General features: G+C 50.2%; 2 protein-coding genes across 3 annotated transcripts in view; one reads left to right on the top strand and one right to left on the bottom strand.

Moving 5' to 3' along the window:
- Positions 1–7,430, bottom strand: part of LOC102481749 (uncharacterized) — a 24,173-nt gene extending 16,743 nt beyond the window's left edge. Inside the window, exons 1-3 of the mRNA XM_006142144.1 lie at positions 7,376–7,430; positions 3,157–3,258; positions 2,750–2,896 (exon numbers count right to left, since the gene is read on the bottom strand). Of these exons, the coding sequence (XP_006142206.1) occupies positions 2,750–2,896; positions 3,157–3,258; positions 7,376–7,430 (304 nt within the window). The remainder of the gene's footprint in view (positions 1–2,749; positions 2,897–3,156; positions 3,259–7,375) is intronic.
- Positions 7,431–21,341: 13,911 nt separating this feature from the next.
- The window catches only part of PLAUR (plasminogen activator, urokinase receptor), a 23,896-nt gene continuing 22,986 nt past the window's right edge, over positions 21,342–22,251 (top strand). For both annotated transcript variants that reach the window (XM_027766820.1, XM_006142030.3), the window contains exon 1: positions 21,342–21,475. In XM_027766820.1, coding sequence (XP_027622621.1) covers positions 21,415–21,475 — 61 coding nt within the window. In that variant the 5' untranslated portion in view covers positions 21,342–21,414. The remainder of the gene's footprint in view (positions 21,476–22,251) is intronic.

The following is a 22,251-nucleotide window of genomic DNA, read 5'->3' as shown; positions in this document are numbered from 1 at the left end:
TATATATATATATATATGAGAAACTGTGTGATCAATAAAATGTAGGGGGAAAAGAAATGGAAAACAACTGTAGACACCAGATATAGTGTGGGAGGAGGGTAGGAAAGGGTAGAGGGTCAGAAATAGGGGTTTAAAAAAAAACATATATATATACACACACACATATATATATGAAATAAGAAATGGAATATTATTGATGATAACATGCATGAGTAAACCACTATACAGTATATTCTGGATGGGAAATTACATGTTGTATACTGTGACAATGCTTAGAGAATGAATGTAAATTAATTAATTTTTAAAAAGTTTGGGACCAGCAGTTAGCGTAATGGCTATGTCGCTGGACTCCCATATAGTCGACTGCGGTTTGAGGACCGAACCCAGTGACTTAAACTCATGCCGGGCGCGTGTGTGAGCGTGCCCATGATCCCAAGAGGAGAATGGAGGAGAAGGGATTACAGTGTGGCCATCCTCCCGGGGGGGTGATTTCTCGCTTTCTGTCTCTCTGTCTCTCTCTCTCTTTCTGGTGACGACATGCACCCTATAGCAAAAACCTCTCAAAAAAAAAAAATTAAAAAAAAAAAAACTCATGGGAATACATGCAGTGGGAAAACTATGTATGAGTTCAAAAAGGTTTTGTACCAAAATAAATTCATATTTTAATTGTAAAATTAAAAAAAATCTTATTGAGAATCCCTTGTTAAAAAAAAAGTTTAAGGAAAATGCCTATTATAAAAAATATGCATGGATTTTTAAAAATGTTTGTACCAAAATAAACTCATATTTCAATTTTTACAAAAGCTTTTTTTTGTTTTTCAATAATTATGTATTTATTATTATTTTTTAAATTTGCAATAGAGCACATATGCTTACCAGAGAGAGAGGGAAAGCAAGCTATCAGGCCCAGGACTTGAACCACTGTCGGTCATGCAGGAGTCCAGGCCATCACACCACCTGCTGGCCTCTCCAAAAGCTTTTTGAAATTTCCTCATACACATTGAAATGCTATTTTATTCATGTATTTAATTTTGTCAGAGGGTGCATGCACTTGTCTGAGAAAGACAGAGAGAAAGTGAGAAAGCACCCCCCGGGGGGATGGCCATGCTTCCATCTCTTCTCCTCTATTTTCCTCTCAGGATTTTGGGCATGCCCGCATTAGCACCCAGTGTGTTTTTCAAGCTGTCAAGTCTGGGACTCAAACTGCAGAGCTGGCCATGTGAGATGCAGAGTCTTAACTACTGTCCCGCTTGCTGGCTCCAGCTCACCCTGCTTTTAGCGTAGACCAGGACACAACGTGGGCCTTCCGGATGGCCTCTGCCTGCCAGGCAGTTTCTATCAGTATGCACTACTGAGACTGGGCCTCCTTTTACTTGTTTTTTGTTTTGTTTTTGTTTTTTAGGTTTTTGTCATAGGGTGCACACACTTACTGGAGAGAGACAGAGAAAGGGAAAGTAAGAAAGCACCCCCCAGGGAGGATGGCCATGCCGCATCCCCTTGCCTCTGTTTGGGATTTGGGGCATGCACCCACACACATCCAGTGTGAGTTTCAAGCCACCAGGCCTGGGACTCAAAACCACATAATGGGCCATATGAGATCCAGCTCTTTAACTACGGTGCCACATGCTAGCCCCTCCTTGCAGTTTTTAATATGACTACTGTTAAGAGAAAAAAGTTTAATTACATATATGGCTCACATGCTATGTCTATTGGACAGATCTGCTCCCAAATGATACTCACTAGGCATGTTTTGGTGTGGTTCCGCCAATCTGTACACACAGGAATTCTTTTAGTGCAGTTATAACGGGCATGGCATATACTGAAAAGCATGCCTGCCCCTCACCTCGGACCTGGGGGCTATATATGGTTGAGGAACTGATTTAGGAGGAGGGAAATCCCAGTGCTTTGAAAGGATGCCTAGGAGCCCCGATCACCTCAGCTCCCTGTTGCCAAATCTTACTACTTGAAGAAGTAACCAAGCAACAAAAAGTGATCTTTATCACCGCCCAGGGCCAGGTAAAGTGTGAAGTCGGTGGTGCAAAATTTAAGGAGACAGGGCCAGCAAATGGCATAATGGTTACATTTCTGGACTCCCATGCAGTCAACCATGGTTCAAGTCCCGGACCCGGCAGCTTAAAACTCATACCAGATATGTGTGCATGTGTGCCCAAGATCCCGAGAGGAGAATGGAGAAGAAGAGATTGCAATTTGTCCATCCCCCCTGGGGTTGATTTCTCACCTTCTGTCTCTAGCAGCACTTGCGCCCTATAGCAAAAAAATCTCTCCAAAAAAAAAAAAAATTTAAGGAGGCACTAACTCTCCGGTTCATGCAAGTGCAGGGTCAGCTCCTGAATCAGAGTGCCTCCTTAAAGTTTGCACCTTGGGCTCCTGGCTGGGGTCACCTTAGACCTGGGCCTCTTACCACCTACAAAATGTCTTGTTTTGCTTGACTGCCCTTCAGGGAGTCCCTTTCTAAGAAGACAAAAGCGTCCTGGACTTCTCTCGTGTCCCTCAGTCATTCAATATGCTACAGAGCATGGAGTGCCGCCCCCCCCCCGCGTGCCATGGGTTGCGGCCCCCCCCCCCCCCGCCCCCTGCAAAACGTATTCCACAGCCATTGTCCAGCTAGGAAATCTAAGGTTCTCTTTCCAGCCTCGATCAGCCAGAAAGGAAGCTGCAGAGCTGGAAATCAAGGCCGAGTCCCCTTGACACCCCTTCCCGGTATGTGTCCCAGGTCCTGCCAACAAACCGTGTCCCAGTGGGCTGCTGCAGTTGTTTTCACAACACACTGTGCTGACCCAGAGGCTTGAGCCGGGGCCATAGGTCAGGCTGTAGACACCTTCTTGGCACTCCCCAGGAGCCACACATGAACCGTGCTCGATGACAGTCCCATTTTCTGGAGATAGAGATCAAGGAGGGGAAATCAGAGTCCCCCACCCCCATTCCAAAGCCCTCTGGGACCTCAGCCCCCTCCATAGCAATCCCCAGAGGCCAATCTAGGTCTTGATGCACCCGGGGCACTGAGCTGAGCTACCAGGCCAACTTTGCAAAGCCCAGCCTGCCCATGCCCCTCCCCTCCAATCCCTGCCCACGTGCTTGGTCTGCCCTCCCTATCTGCCCTCCCTGGCCACCCTCCCTGGCCACCAGGTCCCCCACCCAGTGGCATCTGGCTAAACAAGCAGGAGTCCTGGGAGGAAGGACAAACGATCTCAGCGCAGTTTTGCGGTGAAGAGCAGGCTGGACACGTCTTGGAAGTTCCTGTGGAAGAGGAGAAAGAAGAGATGATTGGGCCGGCTCCCTGACCTGGTAGTTAAGGCGCTGGATCCCTTAAGACCAGCTGCATGGGTAGAGCCCTGGCCTGGCGTGACCATTCGCCCTGCAGGGTGCTTTGTGCCCTCCCTCTCTCTCTGTCTCTCTCTGACAAGCGCACGTACCCTATAACAACAACAGCAAAATGGAAGACATGCTCACACAAGATTCAGGAACAGGACGAAGGGTTGGGGTGGGAGGTTTGGGAGAAGATAAAGGAAGATTTTCCTGGGATATTTTCCTGGAGTAATGGGAATGGCATTCTTAGTGGAGGAAGTGGATGGGCAAAGTCTTGGAGGTCGGAATCCCAGAAGCTCCCAACCAGAGCTGCTGCCACTTCCACCTAACTGATCAGCTCTCCCCAGGGAAACGGTGGTGCTCGCCAAACAACGGCTCCCTGCCAGGCCCAGATTGATCAGATAAAAGTGGAATTTCCAGCCCCAGCAGGGTGGGCAGCTGGTGCTCCACAGACTGCAACCGCATGGGAGGCCTCCTTTGGTTCCCGTCCAACCTAAAGGCCAGGCGTGGTGTACATGGTGTACGCTGTAGTCCAGAGTCTCAGGAGACTGAGGCAGAAGGATCGCCAGCTCGAGGCCGGCCTGGGCGACACCGTGAGACCTTGTCTGAAGAATGCGGCGTACTTAGGTCCCAGCTGGAAGGCTGAGGCAGGAGGATCGCCCAATGGCAAGACCTTGTCTTAAAAACATGTGAACAGGGACTAGCAGATGGGTTACTGGACTACGTCACTGGACTCCCACGTAGCCGACTGTGGTTTTAGTCCTGGACCCGGCAGCTTAAAGCTCACACTGGGCGTGTACACGTGTGTGACCAGAATCTCAAGAGGAGGGTGGAGGAGAAGGGATTGCAGCATGGCCATCCCCCTCCCAGGGGGTGATTTCTCACTTTCTGTCTCTCCGTCTTTCTGGCGAGCACACGCTCCCTATAGGAAAAGTTTCTCTCTAAAAAAAAAAGAAGCTAGCAAACAAAAAAAAAAACATTTAAATGAATGAGGATCTGGACAGAGGAGCAGCCATAAAACAGATGCCCTGCCAGGCTGACCAACCTGGGAGGGTTCTGGGTTCCCATCCAGAGACCTCCTTGAGAGCGTTGGGCACACACACGGCCATGGTCCAGGCTGACAGACTGGGTGTGGATCATGGCATCAGGGCCCTGTTGAGGTGCTGTCTCTCTCTCTTTCACTTATGGGAGAAATAAACTTTTTTCTTTTCTTTTCTTTTCTTTTTTCCTGGAGAGGTTTTTGCTATAGGGCACATGCGCTCGCCAGAAAGACAGAGACAGAGAGACAGAAAGCGAGAAATCACCCCCCAGGGGGGATGGCCATGCCGCAATCCCTTCTCCTCCATTCTCCTCTCAGGATCTTGGGCACACACACACACACGCACCCAGCATGAGTTTAAGCCACCTGGTCCAGGACTCGAACCGCGGTCGACTACATGGAGTTCAGCGACATAGCCATTACGCCAAATGCTGGTCCCAGAAGAAATAAACTTTTTTCTTAAAAAGAAGTATTTATTTATTTAATTCCATTTGTTATTATTGTTATTTTTTAAATTTGACCAGACACAAACAGAGAGAGAAAGAGAAAGGGAGAAAGGAAGCTGCCAGATCTAGGACTTGAACTGCGGTCGGCCATGTGGGAATCCAGAGCTACCTGGATTTAACCATCATGCTACTTGCCAGCCCCAGAAATAAACTTTTCAAAAGTTAGGGGTCAGTTTGGGCTGGTAGGTGCTGTGGTGGTTAAGGACGCCGGACTCCTACATAGCCAACCATTTTTCAAATCCTGGACCTGGAGGCTTGCTTTCTCACTTTCCCTCTCTCTCTTTCTCTCTCTATCTCTGTGTGTGTCTCTCTCTGAAAATATTGAAAAAAATAATGCTAAAAAAAGAAAAAAATTAGGGGCCAGTGGGTGGTGTGGTGGTTAGGGCACTGGACTCCCACATGACCAAACAAGGTTTAAGTCCCAGACCTGGTGGCTTGCTTTCTCACTTCCACAATTACTCTCACTCTGTCCCTCTCTGGTCAAAATAAAATAAATAAATAAATTTAAATAAAATAATTCTTGAAAAATTCAAATTAAATTAAAAATTAAACTATGGGCCAGCAGATGGCAGAATCCCACATGGTCAATGACGCAGTGTAAGTCCCAGATCTAGCGGCTTCAAGTCATGCTGGGCACATGTGTGTGCATGCTCAAAATCCCAGAGGAAATGGAGGAGAAGGGATTGCCCTGGGGGGGTGATCTCTCACTGTCCCTCTTTCTCTGTCTCTCTCTAGAGAGAGCACACACTCTATGGTAGAAATGTAAAAAAAATCAAAATAAAAAATGGAATTTCCTTTTCGCAGCTGATCTGGAGAAACTCTGTCTAGTCAGTCTGCCTTTTTCCTGACCTCCAGAGAGGTCCCTGGGCTCTTCGAGGAAACTTCCAGGCTTTGGGACACACAGTCTAAAAACTGCCGACTGCATTATGCACCATCCTGTTAGAGATGAGGAAACAGGCCAGGGGTTCAGGGTCCCATTCAAGATCGCGCAGTGAAGTCCTGGCTAGGACTCATGTCCCTTCACTCTTAGCCAAGGGAAAGTCGACGGAATTAGGGGCCAGGGGAGACCAGCAGGTCAGGGAACGGGATAATAACAACGGACCCAACGGATGGCCTGCTCTGAATCGAACTGCAGTGTGCAAGCCACACAAACGACCATGGGTTCAGATCCCTGGGTCGGCTTGAAAACACACACCCGTGCCCCAGGTCCTGAGGAGCTGATGGGCCAGAGAAAGGGGACTGCAGCATGATGAGGCCCGGGTGAGGGGGTCCCTGTCTCTCTGTCTCTCTGTCTCTCTCTTCCTCTCCTCATGCCTGTGCATATGCTCTCTAGCATTAATAAAATAAACTTGAAGAAAAAAAAGCGGACCAGTTCAGTGGCACTAGTCGGCTGAGAAGTAATGCGTTGCCCAAGGGGAGCCAGATCCCACTTGGAACCTGAGGTTCAAACTTCTAGCCCAGTAAGTCCCAAACACACCAGGCACGCAAACGAGGGCCCAAGGTCCTCGGGGTTGGGGTCTGGAGGAAAGGAATCCTGGTGGGACCAGACCCTGTGGAGAACACTTCTCTCTCTCTCTCACTCCCTCCCTCTTCCACGCACATCCATGTCCTCTATTGTCAATAAAGAACAGGAGGGCAGGACCAGCAGTTGGCGTAATGGCTATGTTGCTGGACTCCCATGCAGTCAAAGGCGGTTCGCGTCCTGGACCCGGTGGCTTAAACTCACGCCGGTCACGTGTGTATGCGTGCTCAAGATCCCGAGAGGATAATGGAGGAGAAGGGATTGCGGCATGGCCATCCCCCTGGGGGGGTGATTTCTCACTTTCTGTCTCTCTCTGTCTGTCTGGCGAGCGCACGCGCCCTGTAGCAATAAAACCTCTCCAAAAAAAGAACAGGAGGGCCAGCAGGTGGAGTAGGGGATAAAAGCGGCTGGACTCCCACATGGCTGACTGCGGTTCAAGTCCCGGACCTGACAGCTTGCCTTTTCACTTGCATCCTCTCTCTCTCTCTCTCTGGTCAACTTCAAAATAAAAACTAAAATAAAATAATAACAATGAAAATATAAAAAATAAAGAACAGGAAATTAAAACAAACAAACAAACAAAAAGGTTAAGAGTAACCGCCCCTGGATACCAATAAGAGCCCACCCTCAAACAAGGCTGCTGCCAGCCTTGGTTCTGTTCTGAGATCCACAAACATGTTCATGAATGCCCCGGACAACCCTCTGAAGCAGGGTCATTATTACCTTCATTTCACAGGTGGGGAGACTGAGGCTCAGAGAGGTCTAGAAGCTTTCCCAGGGTCACACAGCTAAGGAGAGGCACAGGCAGGATTCTAACCCGGGCGGCCATGTTCCCGACCACTCTGTCGAGCTGCCTCTGCTAGACAACGAGCCAGATGGGAAGATCCGGGGCTTGGGCTTGGAAGCTGCACGCCCACCACCCATGGGATCTTGGACTGACCCTTTCCCTCTCTGAGAAGTGACGTCCCACGTCCCACTCACCCGCCGGGGCAGCCAGCGCCCCCAGGAGCGCCAGGGCAGGCAGGAGCCGGAGCATGGTCCAAAGGGAGGAGGAAGCAGCTCACAGGTGCCCTGGCCTTTTATCCAAGGGCCTTGGCCAGGGTGGCAGCCGGAGGAGGGAGAGCAAATAGGCTGGGGAGATAGGGCCCCACCTGCCTCCCTGGCCGGGGAGGGACTGAGAGAGCATCGAGATGGGGAAACGGAGGCCTGAGAGGCATGTGGGAGAAGTTCGAGGCTGCCTGGTAAGGCCAAGGACAGACGGTGGTTCTCACTTCTATTGTTGGTTGTTTGCTGGTCACGCCATGCAGACCCACTGACTCTTACCCTGGTCCTACTGGTCACCCCCGTTAACCCTAGAAGTGACATTCGAAACATTCGGTCCTCCATGAGTCCAGGCTATGGCGGAAGTGAAGTTTCTGCCTGGTCACTAGAGGAGCGTTCTGAGAGCCTCCAGGGGCCCTTCTAGCTGGAACATGGGGACGTTTGGGGGGACAGAGAAGCCATGGCAGCAGTCAAGGGCTCAAGGCAGCAGATTTGTATCAATGGAATCTGAATACAGCTGAAATGGTAAAAACCGGTACCTTGAGGTCAGCCCCAGGTTTCCTGTTTTTACAGAGAAGGAAGCTGAGCTGATGTTCAGGCTCTGGTAGTCAAAGCCCTGTCCGTGGGCCACCAAGTGGGGAAGTTGGCACCACCAGGACTGGAACCCAGGCCTGTCTGACCCGACCTTGGGGCTTCACCAAGAGGGAATCGTCCTGTCCCGGCTGGATAAGCCTGTGTCGCCCTCCTGCTCTGGACCGGGCCACCTTGATTTTTGCATCTATTCCATGGGAAGATGGTCAATTTCAACAGTCCCTCTCCTCCCTCAAGGGTCCTTCTGGCTCTGGTGCTTGTCCTGTCCCTGAGGAAGTTACTCCTTCATAACTTCAGCTCTCCACCTGCCTCACCTTTGAGGTGTAACTTTAGGGGTGTCCCTTTCTCCTCTTTGGGGCCTCCTTGTGTTCATCTGCTAAATGGGTGTGTCCTGGGGCCCGGGTTACAGTAAGTGCTCCACAAATGGTGGCTCAGTTAGTGTTGGGGGGATTTGTAGTAGTGGCTGATGCTCAGGCTTCCAGGGAACCAACACACATAGAGAAAAGATGACAGGGACCAGCAGTTAGTGTAATTAACAGAGGGCCTGGCAGGTGGCATGGTGGTTAAGGCGCTGGACACTCCCACATGGCCAACCAGGGTTTGAGTCCTAGACCTGGTGGCTTGCCTTCTCACCTTCTCTCTCTCTCTCTGTCTCTTCAAAATAAATGAATAAATAAATAATTTTAAAAGAGAGAGAAAGAGAAAGAGAAAGGGTAACAGGCCTGGGCTCAAATTCCAGTTATGCTAATTCCAAGCTGGGTGGTCTTGAGTAAGACCCTTTACCTATCCAAACCCAGCTTCCTCCTTTGTAAAACGGCAGCTCCGCCAAGGGCAGCTGAGTGGATTAAATGAGCTGATGGAGGGAGAACACTTGGGACACAGACAGTGGCGCTGCTGTCATTGTCATTGTCATCGTCACCGGCACCGTCATCACTGATGTTTAGCGGTGTGCCTGGGGCAGACTGAGGCTGGCCTCTCCCCTTAGCTCAGAGGAGAGATCCCCAGCAAGAGGCAAGAGGAAGGACCAGTCCAAGGTGACCCACAAGCACGTCAAGGCCTCCCAGACTCCCGGGCGGGGCCCCTCAATCACAGTGTACAATCAAGTTTGCTTTGGAAGGTGCCAACCCCAAAGAGGAAAACGTGGAGCCTAGAGGTGGCTTTTCCTGATGGGGTGCTGAGGAGGGCAGAAGTTCAGGGACTCTGCTCACCTCCTCCCCAGGAAGACCCAGAACCTCTTGGTTCAGGAAAGCTGGGGAGAAGGGAAAGGGAGTCCCCCAGAGGAATCCAGGGAGGAGGGCGCAGCTCCTGGTGCCTCATGACTCGAAGAAACCAGGCTCCTCAGACTTTATCTCTGGGCTGATAACTCGGGCTGGGTAAACAGTCCAGAACACGAGGCCTGTAGAGTAAAGAGTGAAGGGCAGGCCAGCAGGGAAGGGACGTTTCCCTGCCTGAATGTGAAATCTGGAAGCAAGGCCACACCAGACGAGTTATTTAACGCATGTACAAGGGGTTTTCAAAAGTTCAGGGAAACTCTGCGTTATAAAAACACTATATAAAAAAAGAAAAACAACTTTATTTTTTATAAAATATATTCTTTTTCTAAATTATTTATTTACTTTATTTATTATCATTATTAATTTTTTTTTACTATTATGTTTGCTATAGGGCATGTGCGCTCACCAGAGACAGAGAGAGAGGGAGAGAGAAAACAAGCCACCAGATTCAGGATTTGAACAGTGGTCAGCCATGTGGGAGTCCAGCACCCCAACGCCATCGTCTGCTGTCCCCATTGATAAAGTATTTTCATTTGACAATCACCAAAGCAGATTAAGAACTCTGAAATTCTCGGGACCAGCACTGGGCGTAATGGCTATGTCGCTGGACTCCCACGTAGTCGACCGTGGTTCAAGTCCCAGACCTGGGGGCTTAAACTCACGCCGGGCGCATGTGTGTGTGTGCCCAAGATCCCAAGAGGAGAATGGAGGAGAAGGGATTGTGGCGTGGCCATCCCCCCTGGGGGGTGATTTCTCACTTTCTGTCTCTCTGTCTCCCTCTGTCTTTCTGGTGAGCACACACACCCTATAGCAAAAATCTCTCCAAAAAGAAAAAAAATCTGAAATTCTGTAAGAGTAAAATGTACCTACATATATTTTTGATGTTACAGTACCCAAAACACTAGAAATAAAATGTTATTATTTACTATATCATATATACATAAAATAAATTACAACTGTATTATTTAATAAGAGAGAGAGAGAGATAGAGAAAAAAAACTGGGACCAGCAGTTAGCGTAATGGCTATGTCGCTGGACTCCCATGTAGTCGACCGCGGTTCGCGTCCTAGACCCGGTGGCTTAAACTCATGCCAGGCGCATGTATGTGCATGCCCAAGATCCCGAGAGGAGAATGGAGGAGAAGGGATTGCAGTGTGGCCATCCCTCCTGGGGGGTGATTTCTCGCTTTCTATCTCTCTGTCTCTCTCTCTGTCTCTCTGGCGAGTGCACGTGCCCTATAGCAAAAACCTCTAAAAAAAAAAAAAAAAAAAAAACTATGAATGGATTTTTTTGTTTATTTATAAGCCAGGGGGCGCATGTGCTCACCAGAGGTAGAAACAGAGAGGGTGAGAGGGAGAGGGAGAAAGCATTCCCCCAGTGAGGCGAGACCATACCACAGTCCCTTCTCCATCCTGTCAGACGCTAGGTGCATGCACACACACACACACACACACACACACACACACACACCTGGTATGTTTTTCAAGCTATTGGGGCTGGGACTTGTACTGGGTAGTTAGCTATGTGAGATCTGACACCCTTACTCCCTTAACCATCAGGCCATGGGACCAAACCTCAAAAAAATTCTGCACCAAAATAGACTTATACTTTAATTTCACTTTCCACGAAGTGGGGGGAAGACCCCCCATATAAGCAAATACGAGCATACCCCTCCCTTTTATATACAAGTGGCAGGGTACTGAACACACTATTCTGCCCCTGGTATTTTCCTCTTGAGAATAACATAACCTGAAGGACCAGCAGTTAGAGTAATGGCTATGTCACTGGACTCCCATGTAGTTGACGGTGGTTTGAGTCCCAGACCCGGTGGCTTAAACTCATGCCCAGGCGCGTGTGCATGTGTGCCCAAGATCCCAAGAGGAGAATGGAGGAGAAAGGATTGCCACATGGCCACCCCCACTGGGGGATGATTTCTTGCTTTCTGTCTCTCTGTCCTTCTGGTGCGCGCACACGTCCTATAGCAAAAAACTCTCAAAAAATAAATAAATAAATAAATAAATAAATAAATAAACTTGAATTACATAAAATTTCCTTTTTCTTGGAACCAGCAGTTGCTGTAATGGCTAAGTCAACAGGCTCCCATATCACACAAGTTTTTTTTGTCCCAGACCTGGTGGCTTAAATTCACACCGGGCGTGTGTGCGTGCGTGCCCAAGATCACGAGAGGAGAATGGAGGAGAAGGGATTGCAGCGTGGACGTCCCCCCTGGGGGGTGATTTCTTGCTTTCTGTCTCTCTGTCTTTCTGGCAAGCGCATGGGCTCTGTAGCACAAACCTCTCAAAAAAAAAATTTCCCCTCCCCCCCCTCCGCTGGATAAATGCCTCTGCCCCCAACTGAGCCCCCGCTGAGTTGGGTGCCTTGCCAACATTTGGTAATTCAAACTGTGCTGCAACAATGAGCCCTGCGCCCATTGCATTTCGGGTGTGCACCAGCAGTACGTGGTTTTGCTGTGTCGAAAGGTTTTCCTGCATTTGTAATTTTGAGAGCAATTTTAAAATTGTCCTCCATAGGGTTGTTCCCATTTACGTTTTCACAAATGATATGGAATGAATGGCACGCGTTCCCACAGCATCGCCGGCTCTGTGTACCGGCAGACCGTGCTATTTTTGCCAGTCTCTGACGTGTGAAAAGGGGCGTGGCATAATGCAAATAGTCACTGATTCTGCGCAGCAACTTCCTTCAAGAGACAGGGTCTGTTTCTCCTCCCCTCAAACTTGAGCAGGTCTTGGAACTGCTTCGGCCAATACAGTGTGGCAGAAGTGGGCTGGCCCCACCGCCTAGTGGCTAAGGGAGCCAGATCCCACATGGCCGAATCCCAGCTCTGAATGCCTGAAAGCCGTACCAGGCATGTGTGCATGTGTGCCTCAAATCCCAGGAGGTCGGAGAAATGGAGAAGGGGGTACAACGTGATCACAAATCCTCAGTCCGGCCCAGCTGCAGCGGTGCATGCCGTAAGGCACTACTACGCAGCACTGACGTCCTGAGGGGGTCCTGGAACCCCAGGTCGACCTGAACATGCCAGCATGCCCACATGCCTGTGATCTCGGCTGGCTGAGAGGCTTGGGCAAGGATCATAGTGCAACAAGAACCTGTTGAAGATCCCCTTCCCCTTATGAAACAAATAAATTAAAATAGACTGAAAAAAAAAAAATAAAAGATGGGGCAGCAGGTGGCATGATGGTTAGGGTGGCTAGATTCCATATGACTGACTGAGTGGTTAAAGTACCAGATTTAGGGACTTGAAAAATATGCTGGGCATATGTGCATGTGTGCCCAAAAACCCAAGAGGAGAATGGGGAAGGGATTGCAGCATGACCATCCCCCCAGGGTGTGATTTCTCTCTTTCCGTCCCTCTCTCTCTCTCTCGGAGACCGCATGCACCCTATAGCAAATTTAAAAATAATAATAGTAATCTTCTTTCTTACAAGGTAACATTTACAAGTTCCTGGGCCTAGGCTCTGGAAAACTTAGGGAGCCATTATTCAGCCTATCACACCTCTGTACGCCTCAGTTTCCTCATCTGTAAAATAAGTTACTGTGGGGATTCAATTATAGAGACAGGGAACCAGTAGTTAGCGTAATGGCTATGTCGCTGGACTCCCACGGAGTCGACTGTGGTTTGCGTCCTGGACCCGGTGGCTTAAAACTCACGCCAGGTGTGTGTGTGTGTGTGTGCCCAAGATCCCAAGACGAGAATGGAGGAGAAGGGATTGCGGCATGACTATCCCCCCTGGGGGGTGATTTGTCACTTTCTGTCTCTCTGTCTCTCTCTGTCTATCTGGCAAGCGCATGCGCCCTATAGCAAAAACCTCTCCAAAAAAATAAATAAATAAAAACAGAACAACACCCAGCATAACAGATGCACTTAATAAGATTAAGAGACTCTCATTTAAAGACTTCCCTCTGAGGGGGGCCAGCAGGTGGTGTGGTGGTTAAGGCACTGGACTCCCACATGGTCATCTGTGGTTCAAATCCCAGACCTGGTGGCTTGAAAAATCACACGGGGCATGTTGTGCATGCCCAAAAAACGCCAAGGGAAGGAGGGAGGAGAAAGGATCATAGCATGGCCATCCCATCTGAGGGCTGATTTCTCACTTTCCCTCTCTCTGTATCTCTCTCTCCCTCTCCTCTCTCTGGTGAGCTTATGTGCCCTATGACAAAAACTTCTAGTTTTTTAAAAATTAAAATTAAATAGGGACCAGCAGTTGGCGTAACGGCTATGTTGCTGAACTCCCACGTAGTCGACCGCAGTTCGACTACCGGACCCAGTGGCTTAAACTCACACTGGGCACGTGTGCATGCGTGGCCAAGATCCCAAGAGGAGAATGAGGAGAAGGGATTGCGGCGTGGCCATCCCCCCTGGGGGGCGATTTCTCGCTTTCTGTCTCTCTCTGTCTTTCTGGTGAGCGCACGCACCCTATAGCAAAAATCTCTCAAAAAATAAATTAAAATTAAATAAAGACTCCCTGGGGCAAGTAGGTGGCATGATGGTTAAGATGCTGGACTCCCACATAGCCAACCATGGTTCAAGTCCTGGACCTGGCAGCTTTCTCTCTCTCTCTCTGGACAAATTGAATAATAATAATAATAAAGCAAAATTAAATAAGTAATTATTTTTAAAAAATAAAGACTCTCCTTTGGGACTCAGTTTCTCTGTCTGGAAAATGGGGGGAAGGGGTGTCAAATTTAAGGATCTCTCAGTTCTTCCACTCCCCAGGGACACCCGGGTGGAGAGGTCCCTACTTTGAGGGGACAGCCAGGGCTGGAAAGGACTGAAAAGCCACATCTATGTGGCTTTTGGGTTCTCCTGAAGAGGGGAGGCTCTAGGCTGTAGCCCTCTTCTGCCATTATTCAGGCCTCACACCCCACACCAGAGTAGGGGCCAGGACAAGAGTGATCTTCCTCAGGCCAGTGGTGAGTGGCTGAAGGAGTCCCAGACAGACACACGTGTACACAGTGTCTCTGTGTCTCTGTACTTTCTTTCCCTGAAGGCAATTGGGGGACCGGTTGGTGGGGCAGTGGTAACATGCAGTACTTGTGAGGTTGACCCACATGGGAAGGTTGCTGGTTCGTGTCTGGAGACCTCCCTGAGTATCCCAGGCACATGCCAACCCATAATCCAGGGCTGACTGAGGCCAAGGGTAGAGCAAGACCCTGCTGGGGAGGCCATTTCTCTCTCTCACTCATGGAATAAATGAATTTAGAAAATAGTCCGTGAAGGCAACTGGATTGATTCTAACTCCTATCAATCACATGGCCTCTCTCTCTTCCTCTCTTCCCCTTCTCTTTCACTGTCTCTGTCCTTATCTCTCAGTGTTGTAGTCTACTCAGCGAGAAGTAAGAGGACATCCAGACACAGCCAAATTTATTGGAGTTTATTAAGCTGGTGGCATACGGGCGACTCATGTCTCTCAAAACCCCACAGCCCCTGGAACCAGCAGTTGGCGTAATGGCTATGTCGCTGGACTCCTATGTAGTTGACCACGGTTCGAGTCCCAGACCTGGTGGCTTAAACTCACGCCAGGCGCGTGTGCGTGTGTGCCCAAGATCCCAAGAGGAGAATGGAGGAGAAGGGATTGCGGCGTGGCCATCCCCCCCTGGGGGAGATTTCTCTTTCTGTCTCTCAGTCTCTCTCTGTCTTTCTGGCAAACGCACAAGCCCTATAGCAAAAACCTCTCAAAAAAAAAAAAAGAAAGAAAGAAAGAAAGAAAGAAAAAGAAAGAAAGTAAAAGCAAATTACAGAAGCAGAACAAGCAGGTTAATCATTCTTAAGGGTCTGTTCCGCCCCTGCCTAAACACAATGGCATCTCTATGGTCTTCATGGCTCTGGGCAAGGTCAGGTGACTGGAGATTATATTTTACAGCAACTAGGAGGAGTGGGGTTTAAAGACAATAGGAATGTCAATCACTCTATTTACTCTTGGGCAAAAAAAGGAGAAGGCAAGTTTTCAGTATAGAGAGGAGTTCAAAATGGAGGTCTACTTCATCAGTTGCCACTTTCTCAGAGTCTCTGTCTCTGATCTCTGATTTCCACTGAGTCAGTCGGCTGTTGGCCTCCTCTCCTCCCCGCCCCGTTTCCATCCCCAGATCTAGCCCTTTTCTCTGTGTCTCCCTCTCTTTCTCTGTGTCTTCCCCTTTCTCTGTTTCTCCCTCTCTGGGCCTTGGGGCCCTCGGTCTCTCCTCCTTTTTCTATCTCTTGCTGTTGTCTCTGCCTTTCTTTGCTGTCTCTGCTCCTGTCTCTCTCTCACCCTCTCTGTCTTTGCACAAAATCTTCCTCTCGGGACCAGTGGTTGGAGTAATGGCTATGTCGCTGGACTCCCATGTAGTCGACTACGGTTCAAGTCCTGGACCTGGTGGCTTAAAACTCACGCCGAGTGCGTGTGTGTGCGCGTACCCAAGATCCCGAGAGGAAAATGGCGAAGAAGGGATTGCGGCGTGGCCATCCCCCCTGGGGGGGGTGATTTCTCGCTTTCTGTCTCTCTGTCTCTGTCTTTCTGGCAAATGCATGCACCCTACAGCAAAAAAAAAAAACCTCTCCAAAAATAAAAAAAATCCTCCTCTCTTCCCGGGAAGCCCCCGAAACCCGTGGGCCTTGCCCGTGCCCCAGCAGGCAGGCAGGAGCTGGGCGAGGCGGTGAGTCAGGAGGAGGAGGGAGGGAGTATTCCTGCAGGTCTCTGGACTACACCCAGCCCCTGCCCGCCCCTCCCCTAACACGTCACCAGCATGTACAGGTGTGCGTGTCACTTGAGGGAGAGACAGAGAGAAAGCCAGAGAGAAACAGAGACAGAATGACAAAAAGGACAAAGAGACACAGAGAGAGACAGAGAGAGAGACAGGCACAGAGAGCGATAAAGAAGGACTGAGACAAAGAAAAAGAACTAAACCCATAGAAAGACGGAGTCGGAGAAATACGTGGGGCAAGAGGCCGCGAGTCCAGGAGCCCAGAGCAGCCTGAGGTGGGGATGAGTGGGCCGCAGACACCTCCCGCATTCCTCAAGTGGAAGAGGAAATGGTGGCCCAGAACAGTGAAGTCACCCCTCCAGGAAGTGACCAAGCTCCGTATGACACTCCAACCTGAGTTTGCATCTCTCTGACAGGTGCCTCCCTCCCACCCTAGACCCCCTTCACAGGTGGGGAACCGAGGACCAGTGGAGTGCAGCCCTCTGCCCAGGGTCACCCAGAAGCAGTGGCTGAGTGGGTCTCGAACTCGTCTGGACCCACACCCCGACTCTCTGTCTCCCCACCTCATATATGTTATCTCATTCAGTCTTCAGCTCCTGCCTCCACAAGGACCCCCTCTCCAGATGAGGAAACTGAGGCTCAGAAAGTAGGGTACAGTTGGGTCCAGGGTGACCCAGCCAGGGAGTGGCCCACTTCACAGAGTGACAACTGCTGACCTCAGACTCCATGACACGTCTCTAAGGCCCTTCCCATTCCAGGAAGGGAAAACGCAGGGCTGGGCTGGAGTGTGTGTGTGGGGGGGGGGCACATCGTAATCACAGCTGCTGCTATTTCCATAGAGCTCTCTGGTGGGCCCGGCACTGCCTCCGGCGCCTTCTTTCAACTCCCCAGCACTCCAGTCCCAGGAGGGATACTTGCTGTCTCTGCTCTCTAGGACCAGCAGTTGGCGTAATGGCTATGTTGCTAGACTCCCATGTTGTTGACCACGGTTCGAGTCCCGGACCCGGTGGCTTAAACTCACGCTGGGTACATGTGCGTGCATGCCCAAGATCCCGAGAGGAGAATGGAGGAGAAGGGATTGCGGCGTGACCATCCCCCCTGGGGAGGGATTTCTTGCTTTCTGTCTGTCTCTGTCTTTCTGGCGAGCGCACGCACCCTATAGGAAAAAAACTTAAAAAAAAAAAAAAGCTTGCAACACAAGGAGGTTGGGTAACTGCTTGGCGGTCACGCCACACAGCAAACATGAAACCTTGCAGTCTGGGCCAGTTTCCACACTTGTAACCATTGAGGTACACTGCCTCTTAGGAATGAGGATTTCTTTAGGACTTTACTCTTTTGGTTTTTAAAGAATTATTATTTTTATTTATTTCTTTCACAGGAGTTTTGCCAGAGAAAGAGAGGGAGAGATAGAAAGCAAGCCACCAGGTCCAGGACTCGAACCACGGTAGTTCATGTGGGAATTCCAGCACCTTAACCACGCCACCTGCTGACCCCAGGACTTTACCTTTTTAAAAAAATTGAAGTTATTGGGGCCAGCTAGGTGGCATGATGGTTAAGGTGGCTGGATTCCACATGGCCAACTGTGCAGTTTGAGTCCCAGACCCTGGGGCTTAAAAATCACTCCAGACACATTGTGTGTGTGCCCAAAATCCTGAGAGGAGACCGGAGAAGGGATTGCAATGTGGTCATTCCTCCTGGGGCGGCGTGGTGATTTCTTGCTTTCCCACTCTTTCTCTCTCCCCTCATATACTCTATAGCAAAACTAAAAAAAAAAGATTTCTTTTTTCTTCTAGAGGGTAAGAGGGACACAGAAAACGAGACAGAGAGAGACAGGGTCTTCACTCCACAAGCTACCCTTCGGATAGCTAGCTTGGCCCATAGGTGTGCCTGGCATGCTCAGAGAGGTCCCAGGACTTGAACCCAGGACCTTTCCCCTATGGGTTACCACTAGCACCACCACTTGTTCCTTCTTGGGACTTTTCTTATTTTAAAAGTATTAGCTTAGGCCCACAGGTGGCATAGTGGTTAAAGTGCTGGATTCCCAAATGGCTGACTGTGGTTTGAGTCCTGGACCCGGTGGCTTGAAACTCACAACAAATATGGGACCGGCAGATGGTGTAATGGTCATGTTGCCTGGACTCCCACACAGTCAAGTCCTGGTTGCTTTCTGTCTCTCTCTGTCTTTCTGGCGAGCTCACGCACCCTATAGGAAAAAAACTAAAAGTTTTTAGTTTTTAGTCCTGGACCCGGCAACTTTAAAACTCATGCCAGGTGTGTGTGCATGCATGCTCAAAATCCCAAGAGGAAACTGCAGGAGAAGGGATTGTGGCGTGGCCATCCCCCCGGGGAGTGATTTCTTGCCTTCTGTCTCTCTCTCTCTGTCTCCCTGGTGACCTCATATGCCCTATAGCAAAAACTTCTTTTTAAAAAACCTGGTGACCTCACATGCCCTATAGCAAAAACTTCTTTTTAAAAAAAGAAAAGAAAGAAAATCACATCAAATAGATAGATAAATGAAAATATATGTGTGTGTGTGTATGTGTGTGTGTGTGTGTTTAAATACTAGCTTAAGGCTTCACTGAGTCAACGGTCCGTTCACAGCTAGAGTTATCACCGTTACCCGCTCCCTCCCGCGCTGCTCCAGCCACACTGGCCTCTGCTGTTCATCAGGCACCCTCCTACCCCAGGGCCTTTGCACTGCTCGGTCCCTCTCCCTGGAAAGTTGCTGGTACACATTTGCCCCACTTTCTCCTTCACTGTATTCAGCCTCTGCTGAAAGGCGCCTGCTCAGGGAAGTCCCCACAATCGCCCCCCAACTCGGCTACTCCTTATTTACTCCACCTTGGTACTGCCTTAGACTGGCTTTGTTTTCTCCACTTTGCTTGTCACTGCCCAGTAGTGACAGATTAGATAACGCTTATCACCCCATCGGCAGTGCCCAAGGGTGGGGACTTGGCTGTTTCCTCCTGTGTCCCTAGCTCCTGGACAAATGCCCAGCACAAACCAGGGCCTTGGTAAGTGTTGAATGAATGTGTTTAAGGCATGTCACCTGCATTAAATTGCTCTGACTGGTCAGAGGCAGTCAGAGACCCAGAGATTGTTTTAACTATTGTTTTTTCTTTGTTTCTTTTAATTTGCCAAAGGGCACATACACTTGCCAGAGAATGGGGAGAGAGGGAAAGGAAGAAAGCATCCCCCAAAGGGATATTGTCACACCACGATTGTTTCTCCTCCATTTCTCCACCCCGCTGGGATTATGGGCACACATGCACACATGTCCAGTGTGGTTTTCAAGCCACTGGGTCTGGGACTCGAACCACGCAGTGTGGCCCATGTGGGATCCAGTTCCCTTAACCACCAGTCCATGGGCTGGTTCATCTCTTGCTTTTTATTTTAATTTTTTTTTTTTAATAGCTAGAAGGCACATGCACTTGTTGGAGAGAGGAAAAGAGAGATTTGGGGATTTGGGGTATGTCCAGCATGATTTTCAAGATGCTGGGTTCAGGACTTGAGTCACGGAGTCAGCCACGTGGGATCCAGTCACCTTAACCTCCACATTACTTGCTGACCCACAACACTTGTCATAAAAACAAAGATCAGCAGGTGGTGTGTGCCCAAGATCCTGAGAAGAGAATGGAGGAGAAGGGGTTGCCTGCAGCCACGCCCCTGGGTGGTGATTTCTCACTTTCTCTCTCTGTCTCTCCAGTAAGCGCATGCACCCTATAGCAAAAATCTCTCCAAAAAAGAAAAGAGGGGGAGGGACCAGCAAGTGGTGTGGTGGTTAAGGCACACGGCTGACTACGGTTAGAGTCCCAGACCTGGTGGCTTGGATTCTCACCTTCCCTCTCTGTGTGTGTCTCTCCTTGGTCAAATTAAAATAAATGAATACATAAAATTAAACAAAAGGGGGGGGGCAACAGGTGGCGAGGTGATTAAGACGCTGGACTCCCATGAGGCAGACTGTGGTTCGAGTCCTAGACCCAGTGGCTTGAAATACGCTGAGCACGTGTGTGTGCGTGCCCAAGATCCCGAGTAGAGAAAAGAGGAGAAGGAATTTCAGCATAGCCACCCCTCTCCCCCTAGTGATTTCTCGTTTTCTATCTCTCTGGAGAAGCACGTGTACCCTATAGCAAAACCCTCTCAAAAACTCTTTTTGTATTTACTTATTACGTGAATGAGAGACAGATAAATAGGTGCTCTTAACGGGTCTCGATGCCAGGACCCACGCCCGGCCTCCATCAGCCCTGATCACGGGCACGCGTGTGCCCAGGGTACTCAGGAAGTGTACTCTCCAGACAGGGACCTGGAGCCTGCCCGTGTGGGTCAGCCTCGGAGAGCAGCACACTAAAGCACGCCACCTCCCAGCGCCTGCAGTCTTTTTTTTTTTTTTTTTTTTTTGAGAGGTTTTTGCTATAGGGTGCGTGTGCTCACCAGACAGATGTAGAGAGACAGAGACAGAAAGCGAGAAATCACCCTCCAGGGGGGATGGCCACGCCGCAATCCCTCCTCCTCCATTCTCCTCTCGGGATCTTGGGCACGCACGCACACGCGTCCGGGGTGAGTTTAAACCACCGGGTCCAGGACTCGAACCGCGGTCGACTACATGGGAATCCAGCAACATAGCCACTACACTAACTGCTGGTCCCCATAGGGCCTGTAGTCCTTTACAAACACACAGAAAAGGAGACAGAGTGACAGAATATGCTCCCAAAACGCCATTCACATGGATTGGTATAATTGACACAGTCTGCCACTGTGCTTTCATTTCCTTCTGAAGTGTTTTCCAGTAAGTACAGGCACCAATGGCTCTCACCCGAACTACTTCAGGGAGCATCTGTAAAAACTAAGAACGTTTCCGCTGCATAACCGTAAAGCCATCTTCATCGCAGCCCTGTTTCCCGCTTTGGGCTGAAGTGTTTTAGGGCAAATACAGGCACGATGTCATTTCATAGCCAAGTATTTCAGCATGTATCTAAATGATGAAGAGATTTGCCCACAGAACCACAATATCGGCCTCCCTCCTAACAAAAGAAACATGAAATCCTACTCGGCCTTATTCAAACGCCCGTGAGGACCAGCTCTTCATCCCCATTTTACAGCGAGGGAGAGGGAAGAGTGAAGGAGAGCTGGAATTTGCACCCAGGCAGCCTGGTGACAGAGCTGTGACCACCGCTTTGTGAGTCAGGGCCGAGCCCGCCCCCCCCTACAACGCTCAGGAGGCGCCCTGGAAGGGAAGTATTTTGGGGAGGCCGGTGGGGGGAGGAGGGGGAGGCGCCCACACATCTGGTGCTGACTCGCTCTAGCTCTTTCGCAAACCTTCTGGGAGGAGCCCCCGGGGCCACAAAACTCTCCTTCCTGGGGCCAGTGGGAGAGAAGGGCCGGGAGGCTGCTAACAGAACCCGCCCTCCGGACATGGGCCGCCCGCTGCTGCTTCTGCTGCTGCCGCTGCTGTTGGTTCAGATCTGCGTCCCAGGTAGGGGCTGGGTGCCGAAAGCCTGCGCTGGGAACAGGGTCTGATAGTGTGTGTGTGCACGCGCGCGTTACGTTGGAGGAGTGGGGTTCGGTCCCCAACGCACCCCATGCGATCATGATAATTCTCGTGGTGCGAGCAGCCTCACGCTGCACGGTACCGAACACAAGGTTGGAGCTCAGGTAACGTCCGTGGAGCGAGGGCATTTAGCAATCGCCATTATGTATGCCACACGCTCTCCCACGCTCCTGTCTCACAGAGAGGGCAACCAACACGCAGAGAGTCTGAGTGACTAGTCCGGAACCACACAGCTAGTTTTGAATAGCGAGATTCTAAGCCCTCCGCGATCTCACTGTCGGGTTCTTCCTTCGAGAGACCAGAGGACAGCGCCCAGTTTACAAAAGCTCTAAAGAGAGTCGGGCCGTGCGTCGCGCAGGCGGGGGCTGGGGACCAGGGCTGGTCTCTCGAGGACCCTTCCCTTTCACCACCCTCGAGCCGACGTGACCTGGTTCTCCCGGAAAGTGTGAGGAACGGATTTGAGAAACAAGAGGAAATTGAGAAGGAACTGAGTCAGGGTGGGGCAGGAGTGTAGTGAGGCGATGAATAACTCGGAAAACGCTCGGAACCGCGGGAGGACGAGAATGAGTAATAACTCTGCAGGATTCCAAGTTTGGGGCGAGAAAGGGACCTCGGGCAGGTCTGGCGCGGGGTGGAGGGGAGAGTGGGCGAGGTTACACTATCGGGGAGGGGCTGGGGGCGGGGAGAAGGGGCAGAGGGTG

The sequence above is a fragment of the Tupaia chinensis genome, unplaced genomic scaffold (assembly GCF_000334495.1).
Source record: "Tupaia chinensis unplaced genomic scaffold, TupChi_1.0 Scaffold000067_1, whole genome shotgun sequence".
In the NCBI taxonomy this organism is placed as follows: domain Eukaryota; kingdom Metazoa; phylum Chordata; class Mammalia; order Scandentia; family Tupaiidae; genus Tupaia; species Tupaia belangeri.
Note: the sequence above shows the minus strand (reverse complement) of the source record. Positions and strands in the feature narration are given on the sequence as shown.